The sequence below is a fragment of the Apteryx rowi genome, unplaced genomic scaffold (assembly GCF_003343035.1).
Source record: "Apteryx rowi isolate R43461 unplaced genomic scaffold, aptRow1 scaffold_559, whole genome shotgun sequence".
Lineage (NCBI taxonomy): Eukaryota > Metazoa > Chordata > Aves > Apterygiformes > Apterygidae > Apteryx > Apteryx rowi.
The window spans coordinates 584,924-598,326 of record NW_020450826.1 but is presented as its reverse complement, the minus strand read 5'-3'; the positions used below and the strand labels follow the sequence as shown (position 1 = coordinate 598,326).

Genomic DNA, 13,403 nt, shown 5'->3' with positions numbered 1-13,403 from the left:
ACAAGGCAGACCCTCACGTGGCAATTCTCCACTGTGAGATTTAGCACCAAACTTCTTTCAGTTCTGCTGTAAAAGGGATTAAGAAATATAGCCCATCAATACAAGAGAGAGGCTGTTTTATTTTTAAAATTGCTCTCAGACCTATTCACCCTAAAAGCGCTCTGAAGTGAACAGACATTTCTGGGGAATTAAAGACATGCAGCAAGTACATCCATCCAGGTCCCTGAAGTCATATTTATCAACAACTTAACAGGCTGAACTGGGGCATACCGTGTCTTTAAAAAACATACCCAAAACATTTAATATTGCATTCCACCATCATCTGCATTTCTATCGAGCCTTCCTTCCAGGACAACAAAGGCACAAAAAAATCATCCCTTTTTGTTTCTCTTTCTAGCCCCACATATTCTTGCAGGCTCCCTGAAGCTCTCCAGCCTGCGCTCCCAGAGCCGGCTGAGCGGCACGCTGCCTACCTGCTTTAACCCATCACCCGCACTAACAGGGAGAAAGCCCGGTATGCACAACCATTTCCTTATTAAAAAGGACTAGACCCTGGATCACTACAAACACCATAGCAAAAAGGGTCCTTTCTCAGTGTTAAAACAATAAATCCCTCCCCGACACGCAAACATTATATTTTCACATGTCAAGATTGATAGAGACAATTCATTTTTTTAATGCAGAAAAGACAAAACAGATTTCAATATTCAGCTACTGACATTACCTGAAAAGATAACTATCCAAAATAGAGCAAAAACATTTATTAAATCTGGTTTTGTTTTTTCTTAGGAGCAAATAAAAGTTTTAGCAAGGTAAGATGCAGCCCCAAGCCAAAGTGGGTAAAAGTATTTTAAAGTAACAGGTTGCCATTAACCAGAATTGCAGCTCAAATCAACCCTAACCCAGGTTCAGAAGAATTCCCTCCTCTCCCTAACCACTGATGCTGAACCCTCGTGCTTTCTCTTGGCATTAGAGCTACATCTTCCTCCATCAGACACAAATACGACCGCAAACATTACTTAAAAACAGCTATACAAATGTTCTTGTCTGCATCTGAAAAAGACTTTTCACCTATTGAAATTGAAAGACTATTTCCAAAGCACAAGAAGGACTTGAAATGTCCCATGTGTACTCTTCAGTATAGAACTACAAAGACTATGGGTGACACATTCGCTTTGGTACATCTACATAAATAGGCTTCCAAAGACAAAAAGGTTTCTTATTTATGTATCATCTGCTCTTTCAAGCAAACATCACACCATGTAACAACTCTATCCAAAAAACGTCAAACCTAAAATATGGCAAACAACTGGATTTCCAAATCCTCATCCTGCTATTGTCACAGCTGATATTTTATTACCAAAACTTAATCATCTTCTAGCAGTACTGAACTACCTTGGAAGGAACCCGAAGGTTATTTCAGAGTATTTTTAGTATTTTTATCTTTAAATCCTATCAGTGCCTCCCCTTTCCCCCAACCTATTTTCTCCTGGGAAGTACATTATAACAGCAAAAAACAACATGGAAAGGAGGAGCGCTTTTGCAGATTGAACAGCTAGTCAAGGATCTGATCATTCTTCACAGTGCTTTAAGGTCTCTGGAAGCAATTTGATGCTCCCAAAGTTATTCCCCATTTTATTCATTACAAACATAAGCTACTGCAATAATTGCAGTGCACTGTACGTGCATATCGCAATCTACGTAACACCCAGGTGCATGACGGCTAGCGAGCGCCGGCGCGGGACAGCAGGGCAAGGCGCAGGGCGCGGCGAGAGGCACCTACCAGGTCGTACGCCGCCAGGACCTTTTTCTGCACGTCGGGCAGGGTGCCCAGGGGCTCCAGGTAGGGAAAGGCATCCTTCATGCAGAGGGTGACCGAGGGCGAGTTGTCAGCGCTCACGAGCCGCGAGGACAGGGTCAGGATGCACTGCTTCAGACTGGCGATGGGAGGGAGCCCGCACAGCTCCTTCACTGACACCATTGCGTTCTGTGGGAAGGAAGAGAAACACTTCAGCACGTCCCCGTCAGGTCCCCGTCTGCCAGGAGGTCACCCGCATCTCCCTGCCTCTCCTCTCCACCACCCGCTTACACAGAGGCATGGACTGGCCTTTAAGTTGGAAGAGTCTAGTTAGCATTTGGGGGATTTTAGGAATAAGTTTTGCTTTGTGTGTTCAAGATGTTCATAATATAGCATTGCTGGGGATAAGAAATGGTTCAGAATTAAGGAGCGAACTGCGAGGACCAACGGAAAGAAAATGGGGCTGTCCTCTTTCGCTTCCTTATGACTGACAAAGAAGGTCTGAACAGCGTGATTTCTGCCTTTCTTTGAATTTAAGAAAAATAAACTCTTCCCAAGTTTGGCTTCCTGGAGGACTGGTCCTCGAGCAAAGGGCCCAGTGTTTCTGTTCCAGGGAGGCGATGTTCAGCTCAGATCTGCAGAGGTTTCCGAGGGAGGAGCAGCCAGCCCTTGGCACCGGGCTGCGGGGGGGGGCTAACAGTGGCCCCCGCACGCAGGCATGCGTAGCAGGGCCCAGTACCATTCTCCGGTCCCGTTCTCCATCCACAGCCTCCTGCCACCCGCGCTTTCCTTCGGGCGCAGGAATCCTGGCCGCCGGCTTTGCAGCTGCTCTGCATCACAAATCCAGCCCCAACAGGGACAAGACTCCGGCATATTAAACTATCTGCCTAAAATACCGTTTCTCTAGTGTTCAGCTTCCAATTGCTTTTGAAGCAATAATCACCTAGTTCACCAGCCATTATCATCCTCCAGCAAGAACGAGTTTGACAGACCTCATATTTCCCATGGGAAAGGCAAGCAGGAAAAAACACTCTGTTTCCAGCCTTGCATTACCACATCATACAGCAACAGAAACACTCTTTCCCCTTCAGAGGCCACATGTAAGAAAATCAATACTGGATACACAGGTCAAACCAAACTAACATGACAGAATTTACTTATCACCCAAGTCAGTGGACTTGTGGCTGACTTTCCCTCAAAATTTAGCTTCTCGAGTCATACTATGACCAAGATGCACAAAATCTAGGGAAGAGAATATTGTAACAACCCATAGCTTTTAAGTGCTGCCCCACATCTTCCTGAAAAAGCAGTCATCAGAAAATGCCCAACAAATTAATAGAGGTTTTTCCCATTAACCAAGTAGATTAGCATGCAGTTAAACCTAATAACTGAGTCTTCTACAAAGCCTTCCTGAGAACAAGATCTCATACTGAAATTTAGTTTGGGAGGCACATGAATGCTATTTTTGAGTCCAGTTCAATGAGTACTTTCTTTTATACAGTTCATGTATCTAACCCTGACCTAGACAGAAGGTGGAGTCAGAGGTTCAGACTAGTGACTTACCAGGCCTGCAGGGAAGGAAAGGCTGGGAAGAGTTTCCCATTCTTAAAAATATGCTAAGGATATTCCTTTGGGAGTCATTTAAAACTTATGTCATTTTGTAAACTTTTCCAGCTGCCAACATCTAATTTGCTTTAGACTCTGTCCAGAAGAGTGGGGTCAGTCAAGTTTTATGCATTTTTCTCCTATTTTCAAGGGAAAAAAAAAAGTCTGTTGTTTCTGTAGTTTTACCAAGGAGACAGCTATGGTTGATTTCCGCTATTAATTAAGGAAAACTCAATGTTTAATGCTGCTCAGTTTTATTTCTAGGCAGCCCCCTGAATTGAACTGACCATTACTGAACCTGCAAAATCGCTGCCGGCAGCCGCAGAGGGGAGCGCAAGGCAGATGGGTCAACGCTGGGCCACAGTGCAGTGCAACCTCGAGCCCCGCGGTGTGACGAGGGCCACACACCCCCGAGCGCTCCCCGGGTAGCACCCCAGGACCGACGCGGGGCCAGGAGACCCTCTGGAGCAAGACATGCTACCGGTGGCTGTGCTGGCCCTCCACCAGCCGGGACAGCACAGCTATTCAGCAGAGAGGGAATTGTAATCCGAGCGGTGTCCAGGGCACGTTACCCATTTGCAGCCCTTCTGTGAGCGGTGGCAACGCAGGCGCAGCACAACGTGCTATTCTTAGCAGTGTGCATTTCTCTGGCGTAGATGGGACCTTAATGACACATGCACTGACTGCTTCTTATACTCACTCAGACAAAGCAAATTAATAGTGTAATTTTCACTGAGTTAGCAAAACAAAAGCTAGCTGACATTTTTCAGGACCGGTGAGGAAATGAAGGTTATAAGGGCCAGAGGCCTGTGGACACAACTGTATCCTCAGCTCTGCTCTCTCAAATAAATACAAGCAGTAAAGTGTGTGTTCGGAGATAGAGGGAATATTGTTTTTTCAAACATTTCTGCCTAACCTCACATTTGCTTGTTAGTTAATAGCTGTAAGCATCAGCCTTCCGACGGCCAGTATGTTTCAAGGTTTCCACAGGCACGTGTAACCACCTGTGGCTTTGAAGCACACCCACCAGCTGCAGCGAGTTGGCCCTACCGGTGGCTCACACCAGGATCTCCCCTCCTGTGCTCCGCACACACAATGCATGTGGCAGAAGTGTCGTACCTGCATGTTTTCTCTCATGTCAGTGGCCTCTCGTAGTGGATGCACTGCCAGCTTGAAGATGTCATCAATGGTCTTGAGGCCGGTGTTCCTCAGCATGGTGTACTCCCTTGCTTTCTTTCCTATTCTCACTGAGAGGCTGCGCTTTTGGGCCTTCCCTCCACCGCTTCGATTGGTTATTGCAATGTGAACAAACAGTGTAACGTGCTCCATGATATCTCCAACAAAAGACCGCAGTGGTATATGCCTGTATCCGGGCTGTAAGCACTCCAGTGGGATGGTATACTGGCCTATGAACTCATCCCCAATGTAGTCGTCATCCAAAACAACAAAACGGATCATGGCTAGCTCTGGTAGGTTGATCTGGAACTCAAAGCTTTCATCAAAAATGGGGTTATCGCTGTTTTGCTGAACAGTTTTAGTTCTTTGTTCTGTGCAATCCGCGGGAATCCCATGGATTTCTATGCAAACGTAGGGGTCTATAACATCCCCCTTTGCACATGCACCCTTGGGCTTTGGGAAGTTCTGCCCGCTGATTATTTTGATGTGCAGGACTTGTGGAGAGACGCCTGGGACGATGCCCTTTGTATTGGCGCTGAAGTAGGAGACTTCATCACGCATCACAGAAGGCCTGAGGACGTACCCACATCCCCCGTTCTGCAGAAACCAGCCAGTGTGCAGGTCCATCATGGGCCCAGGGGTCTGATAGTTCATTGCCACTATCTGGCAACCGCAGTTCCAAAAGTCTTGAGGATTTAAGTTACTGGAGTCTATTCTCATAGCACTCGGGTACACCCTGGACAAAAATTTTTTGTTGTAGTTGACAAAATCTTCAGGATATTCGTTTGCAATCCGGTTGGCTTCCGCCTCGCTGAAGGAACAGATTTCCCAGTAATTTTGACTTTTCATAGATGTCTCAAAGTCTTTGTACTGAACAGATTTGCATAGGGACACCAAGTCAGACAATTCTCTGCAGAGCCAGATCAGCTTTGGCTCCCTTGAAAAGTCTTCTGACAGTCTCCGGGATATTTCAGCCTCTTCATCTTCATCTGTGACTTCTCCTTCTAATATATCCTGATCACAGGGCAGCTTCTTCCCCTTCACAATGATCTTCATTTTCAGTTTCTCGGGTGACGGGAGGTAGGCTTCCGATGGTAAAGGTGCTTCCGTGTAGAGCTTGTTTCCGAAGATCCTCTTCATGTGTTGAACCATTACTTTCTGCTGTTGTACTGAGCAGTGGTTCCCCAAGCAGAGAATAAGGGGATACTCTGAAGCAAAGAAGGCTAATTTGTTTATTACCTCAATAACATTTCGAAAGGCAAGTGGCGATGTCATGTTGTTACGGTTACAAATTATGGGCTCGTTATCTGGGCCATCACAGACATCTAGTTCAATACTCCGGCAGTTCATCTTTAAAGCTCTGACATAACCATTGATATCAGCTGGTCCTCTGAGCTGGTCTTCTATTAGATATGTATTGTGGGATGCATTGATGTAGTAATGAGACAAAGGCTGTGTCATGTCTTGGACAACTTTTTTGTGTTCTGGGTCAAAAATATCACATTCTGGGGACAATAAATACTGAGTAAATCCATCAATTGCAAGAAATCCTTTCAACTGCCCTTCTTGAGAAAGTTCATACCTGCGTATAATATCTAGACACATTTCTTCTGTTATATGGGTCACTCCTTGCTCAGCCTCTAAAAACAGCATGAGGTCATTGGCATCTAGATATTCTTTGTTTTTAGATATCTGCACGAGTAAGAAATAAACCTCAGGTCTCGTGCAAAGTTCGCTGAATGCTTCACAAAATTCCTCTTTTGTTACTCGTGTTGTCAGTTTCTCTTTGCTCTTCTGAATTTCCTTAAATTTTAATCTAATCTTTGATTCCTTTAGGGTGGGGTTAAGCTTTTTTATTAGCTCCACAGACATATCTTCTAACATTATGCCATTACCATCAACATCTGCTGCTTCAAATACAGTTTTTAGCCATGCAAACCGTGGGGTATTATGGCTGCCTTCCATCAAATCCAGAGGTTGTTTACTACGAGAAACCAAGTACCTTAATCCCGATACCCAAATATTGGCCACATCAGCCGAATTGGCAACCAGGTCAAGGGACTCGTAGTTCTCACCATGAATTACCGAGAGTGCACAGTCCTCAGAAATCTGGTCCGCAAGCCCATTATTCCTGAATGTTTCTGTGTTCTTCCCTAGTCTGATTTCTTTTATAGCAGAAATATCAAGCTTAGCTTTGTCAAGGTCCTTCTTGGAAGGCTCCCAGCGAAGAGCCTGCAGGTCAGGATCCAGAGTAAAAAAACGGTTGTAAATCCGGGAATTTGGACGAACTTTCTTCAGTTCACACCCAGCCTGCATAAAGCTGATACAGTCACTAGCACTGCTTATTTTCTTCTCTGACGGCATGCTGCTGAAGGACACTGTTTTCTTTCTCCCACATTTTTGGTTTGAAGGATCCTGTGGAATAAATACACGAAAAAAGAAAAAAGAGGAAAAAGAACTAGTAAGTTTTCTTTGGCCTTTCCACAAGTACATAAATAATATAGAGAAGATATGTTTATGTAAAATAATTCATGTTTTTCTGAACCGTAAAACACAACACATTATCCCTTTCCACAATTCAGTTCCCTGCTGAGCTATAAAATACAACTATACAGTGACTTGGTTGATGGCAGCATTACAGATACCCAGCTTTCATCAGTGGCATCTGTACTGGTTAAAGTCCCTTCCAGATCTCCCTTCAGCAATTAGCTACAGGTGTGAGGACGTGGGATCTGGTTATATCGTGTACATCTTCAAAGGAAATGTGGGAAAAGAGGTTTTGTGGAAAGCTCCAGTACCCACTTAAGTCTTGCTTAACTGAAGTTTGTCCTGCCTTTACTCTGCCTATTTTCGGCAATCTTGGATGTCTCAAGCAGAACTAAAACAAAACCAAACAGCAGTCATGAGTCAGACCCCTGAGGCGCGCAACCGAGGCGAGTCGAAGGTTTCTTATTTGTTTTAATGTCCTTTGCCAAAAGGCCGTTCTCACTAGGCTGAGAAGTCCACCTCTGCTGCACATGCAATGGCGAGGCTCCCATGCAGCTCCCACAGCTGCTCTCGTGAGGACCTGCTCACCTCCTGCTCAGCCTGAACCTGCCTCATACTCTCATCTCTCCATCTGCTTCACCAAGTACCTATTCTGGCACTTTCTGTGTACCAGGACCGCAAAATGCAGTGGGAAAATTAACAATGACCAGTCAAGAAGCCCAAAGTCCTTTTCTTCAGGCCATATTTTCTAACTCTTTTGGAGAAAATACTTAGCCATCCACATGCAACTCTCTTCAACATCAACTGCCCAACTTGCTGCTGGATATAAACCCAGCTTCCTGCAAAGCTTCAATAATTTTAGTGCAGCAACTACATTTAAATCTTTCCCCACATATTATCAATTCAAAACATTTCACAACGATTGTAAATCATTCTTGTTGCTCTGCATGATCATCTTCTACTCCATTAGTATATAAATTATCCAACAGCTAAAAAAAAATTTTTTTTTAAACACCATTCAAGGCTGTAAGTAATAGTGAAACACTTCTTAAAACTGCCTTCCCTTCTATTTCCCTGGCCACCAGCAACGTTTGCCTGGTTCTCTGTCTCCCTCGCCTCCTGCCTGCTTGGATTTCAGGTAGGAGAAGTCCCAGGGTGAGGCAATTTTGTTGCTGGGTGCAGGCACAGAGCCTTCGCCAGGCTCTGCCTTCAGGCCCAGCTGTGAAAGGCACACCAGGACCAGCTTCCCAAGGGCCCTGAGGGACCTGCTCGGAGACACTGAAACCAGCCTACCCCAATTCATATTCCCCTGCAAATGCTAAATACAACCCGTGCTCTCGCAGGGCCCTCCACCGCGCTGCCACTGTGTTTCTGCTGCTCCTCACCATCCGTGCCCCCGCGGCACCCTGTCCAGCTTGCCAAGCCACTGAGCATCAGCCCTGCGCCTTGCAGGAATGGCTTCACTCTTTTGCGTTTTTGTACGGAGACTTTCAGCAAATTAGTCAGTATAAATATTTCTACTTCCTAAGTACCTGAGTAATTGCTACTGTCACTCACTCAATCCGTGCAATAACATCCAAAATACTTCCAAAACCCCAGCTCCCCAAAAGGAGATTTAAAGGCATGGGATCTGCTGGGAGCAAACTAAAAATCTCTAAAATCCTTATGTTAAAGATTTCTCATTAAACTGACACAGCAGCTTCTACTGACAAGAGGAATTACTTTAGCCATTTATCGTAGTATTTATTGTGAGAATTAGAGCTTAAAAAAAGGGAGAAAGTCAATGAAGCCAGTGGCTTGAGTCAGCTAATTTTTTAATTACAATTTTCTGCTAAAATGTTCTGTTCCTGCATTAACATACTGTCCTTTAATACAGCCATGGCCATGAAAATATTCAGGCAATAGATACTAATGAATACAAATGAATGCAGCTGATCACCCTGTGGGTTCTACCAGAGCCTTTTCTTTCTCATTTCTTTAGGTTTAAGGAACAATATTTAAAACACTGTGTTTGTATTTTCACAGTAATTTCCACTTGAAATACCATACTTGGACTATTGCAGAACACTTGAAGTTCCAAAAAACAACCAGACACCCTGAATTCACCCTACTGAGAGCTAGAACATCCAGAGCCTTCAGTATTATGACAGTACTGTAATATTTGGTGTCTGTTTCAAGAGTCCCACCTGACTGAATCAAGAGATTACACAAAAAGCTAGGTTTTCACTTAAAATCTMTCTCTTACACTATGAAGAAATTCTGGAGAACACTGGACACATGCACTGTAAGGACTTAGCCCCAGGAATGCAATACAAAAGAATGTGATTGCGATCTTTCCTGGATCTCAACTTGAGAGTCTCCTCTCCTTTCAGAGGTGAGACTTATGATATTTGCATTCTTGGGGTTATCAGTACTGATTACAGCAATTTCAGATGTCCTGTACAAATGCTTCTCATATAGGAAGGTGTATTAATGATCTTTAAGTTCACAGTGATTCATTCCTTGAAGAGTAATTCCTCAGGGCCAGATCTGGAAAAATCATCATAGCATCGCAGCTGATTTACCTCCAGGTCTGCCATTTTGTCTTTGCTAGAGAGGCAAGACTGGTTATGTGACTCACTAATTTGTTTCTGCAGAAAAAATAAAAGCCATTTATTTTTAGTTCAGAGATGGCTGTACTTTTTGATGAAAATAAGCCATGGAATCCATCAGCTATTTTTCAGATATTAAGGTGATAAAAATAATTGGCCTTGTGGGGAATCGCCAAAAGTTTAATATTCACTCTTAACCTCTCAGGGATTTGGAGGAAACTACATTATCCTCTGTGTTCTCTTTCTCTGCTTTTATCTTTGATGGGTACTTCTGGTTTTGTACTTGGTGCTAGATAAGGAACATAATTTTACAACTGTAATTCTTCATCTCTTGGTAGGACTTCCCCATATCTTTTCTATCATTGAATAAAATTCAAGTCTAATCCACAGGACTAATTGCCTAAAATGAACAAAATTTCGGTGCTACTGATAAGATTATTTTACATTAACAAAAAAACTCTCCAATCTACTGTATAATATACACAAGCCCTACAAAATTGCAATGGCTAACTGAGCTTATTACTGCATCAGGCATTTCTCTCTTGCTCTCTACAGTATAGGAGCATTATAAGTTTATTATACAACATATAATTGTATAATAATGTTATATAACATTATAATCTTTCAACACAAGAGCTGCTAAATTTGCACACAATATAGATTTAATGAGACAGTTTTCATTCACAGTTACCAAAAAGGTATTTATGCTATGCAATGCTAGTTTTGCAACCACTCGAAATGTGTTTGCAGTCTTTTTTCAACTACTACTTTATTAAATCTAAATCAGAGGACCTCCTTCACTTGCATTGCACACGCCAATACCTCATTACAGACCTAATTGCAGCCACAGTCTCCATCGCCATCACTCCACAAAGAGGCTCCAGCGACCACCCAGCTCTCCTTTTCCACTCTCCATTTATTCCCATAAAGTGAGCAAGTTTTCCCAGTGCATCAGCTAGCTCCCATCCCTAAGTAAGCACAACATTCAAAGGTGATTTTCAAAATTAGATTCTTCCCTTCCCTGCAGCTGATTAGGAGCCATTTAAACTAAAATTTAAAGCAAGCTCAAATGCTGTCCTTCTCAGCCTGTGAAGCCAGACACTGGCCTCTGCTCAGTCACCTTCTCACTGCTTGAATGAGTCTCTCCCACTCCTGGTGCCTGGTGAGCCTGGCCACACAGCTCCAGCTCCGAGGGATCACCAGCAGAGCAATCGTCACCGGCAGCAGGGAGCAGACGAGGGCTTTCTATAAGATATGCCCCCTGCCCGTTGGCTCCACTCAAACCAGAGCCTGGAGAAGGCAATTTATGCTCTTTGCCTCCCCTCTGATTTTATGCTGAACTTAGTTTCACTGAGCCTATAAACTTAGGTTCCTGATACTGGCTTAATTATTTTAACTCTCTACTTAATCCAATTTCTATATACTACTCTTCTAAGAAAGCCATTCAACTAAAAATACTCCTGCACTGCAGTGTGTCTAGTGGCTAAGTGCCTGCCCCATGTCACCTTTCACTGGAGACCAGTAAGGCGAATGATTGCAGCCACCTAACAAACTAAAAGCTGCCAAGATCTTATGTGAATAAAGAGCAAATCTGCTTTCTTGTGCTATCCGCCAAAAAACATTTACAATGCAGATTATCAAAAAACTCCCTATGGCATTCACCCACACCAGAGCAACCGATCCCCTTCATTAATACAAAGCACACACCCAATTAGAAAGCACAACGAGATGCTCCCCTGAACCCTGCAGGTAACAACTGTACCGCTCTCCTAGAGCTAAGTGCACCACACCTGATAGTACCACACCGTACCTGGTGCAGGACTGCGATTTATCAGTTTTTCTTACCATAACTGGGGTGGTTAGGCTTCACAACCAGCACCTAACAAGGAAACCTACTTCTGTTCCAATAGTCCTCTTGGTTACCATTTCACAGGCTTTTTATTCCTCAATCCTGGGGCCTCCCTAACATCTCCATGGTGAGTCAGATTCCCAGAAACATGTGCAAGGTTCACTACTTTCCCTGAGCACAGAAAAGCAACTGCAGCAACAGACGTTCCCCTGCTCAGTCCTGCTGCAAGGTGGGGTGAGCACTGCCAAAGCCCGAGGGACAGCAGAGCCGCCGCTGGCATCCCGCAGCACCCAGCACATACAGGGAGATGCAGCCGAGCAGATGTCGAAGAGCCAGAACAAGAGCCATAGGGGAAGACGACCCAAAACTGGGGAAAAGTTTCATTCCCAAAGTCTCAGTCCATTTTGGCCACTTACAGCCCGACTTTCTGGCTGCATCCAGCAAGGACAAAGAAAATGCTCCCAAATATACCTACTGCACAAACTTGGTGACTATTGTTACAGTGAAAAAACTCGAGTGCTTCCTGCGCGCTGCTGCTAGCTTTTGATAGCGGGGATTTCACCGAGACAAACATGACCTGTTTTGCCATATGTCAGTGTTAATTCTAGTTTCAACATCTCCATCATGAGAACAGCAGCAAGTTTCTGCGTGTGCGCAGGATGGCCTGGGTGTCTGCTGCTGTTCACACAGCCTCGGTAGCTCAGATTTTCCTCCATTCGACCTCTCTGCAGTCCTGCGCGCGTGGCATGCCCTCCCTGCCCTTTCCCTAACTCTATCCCAGAGCCACAGGGGATTGAAGAGCATCCCTTCTGCCTCCTCTGCCCTCTCCCAGCCCCCTCCCTGTGCGCTCCCACAGACCTCAGGCACACGTTCTGGGAAGGACAGAAACATGTACCTCCCTCCGAGGCATCCCGTGTCAGCTAGCGACAGAGCAAAACCACGGGACGATAAGGAGGAAGGTCAGCTCTTAAGAGTACCATCCACAAACAATGCATCTTCAATACAGCCCTATGAGAAATGTTGAATTATGCTTGAATGAATTAATTCCTTCTCAATTTGATGCTCTTCTTTTTTGTGCCTTAATAGCAGAGTTCGTCTCCACAGCACTTCCAAGCTTCACTTCTGATCTATGGGGCACCCTCTCCAGGGACATATTTAGAACAGTTGCCAGGCATCCCAAAAGCAATTAAATTCAGTAATACCAACTGATTTTGAATGTATGTCTACAAAATAGGTTCAGACATTAGGTACACAGTCTTATGCATCATCTTCTTTCCTGGTACATTTTGGAAGGAAAAAGAAAAAAGAAAATTAAAAAAAAAAAAAAGGAAAATACTTCAAAAACTCTTCCTATTTAAAATACAGAGGCTTAGTTAAATTCACCAAGAATACAAAACACCAGCTGTAAAATGGTATTTAAGAGTAGCTGATTGCCTGTGATTAAAAACATATAAATAAAACTCTGTTGTAAATATAATTATATGAACAAAATTAGTTCAGCTTCAGGTTACTCTTTTTGAAAAGAAGCAACAGAGATTTCCCACCCTAAAGATCTTCTCCATGAGATAACATAACTCTGTATAAAACACTGTTACTGGCAATACTGCCAGATATAACTAGTTTGCATGCAGTGTACATGTACAAAGAAACTCTACTTGTATGGCAAACTTTGTGTTTTCAAAGAAAAGACACCTCTTTCAAAGGTGACTCAAACTAAGGTTTCCTTTGATTCTTAGGTCGCCTTATAGCCATCACCACCGCATCTTATCTCCTGCTCCTGAGCCTGCATTAATACCCATTAACCGGAAACACCCCAAGAGCTCGCCCACAGGAGCACTTTGGCACGTGCTTAGCTTTCAGTGCGCGCACAGCTGCACCGAACTCAGCTAGCGTCAAG

The 13,403-nt window shown here is 44.1% G+C and overlaps 1 protein-coding gene across 1 annotated transcript in view; it reads right to left on the bottom strand.

The window, feature by feature from the left end:
* Nucleotides 1–1,783: 1,783 nt before the first annotated feature.
* Nucleotides 1,784–13,403, bottom strand: part of LOC112973606 (inactive phospholipase C-like protein 1) — a gene marked incomplete at its 3' end in the record, with an annotated part of 177,641 nt that continues 166,021 nt past the window's right edge. The window contains exons 2-3 of the mRNA XM_026081671.1: nucleotides 4,523–6,994; nucleotides 1,784–1,987 (exon numbers count right to left, since the gene is read on the bottom strand). Of these exons, the coding sequence (XP_025937456.1) occupies nucleotides 1,784–1,987; nucleotides 4,523–6,943 (2,625 nt within the window). The remainder of the gene's footprint in view (nucleotides 1,988–4,522; nucleotides 6,995–13,403) is intronic.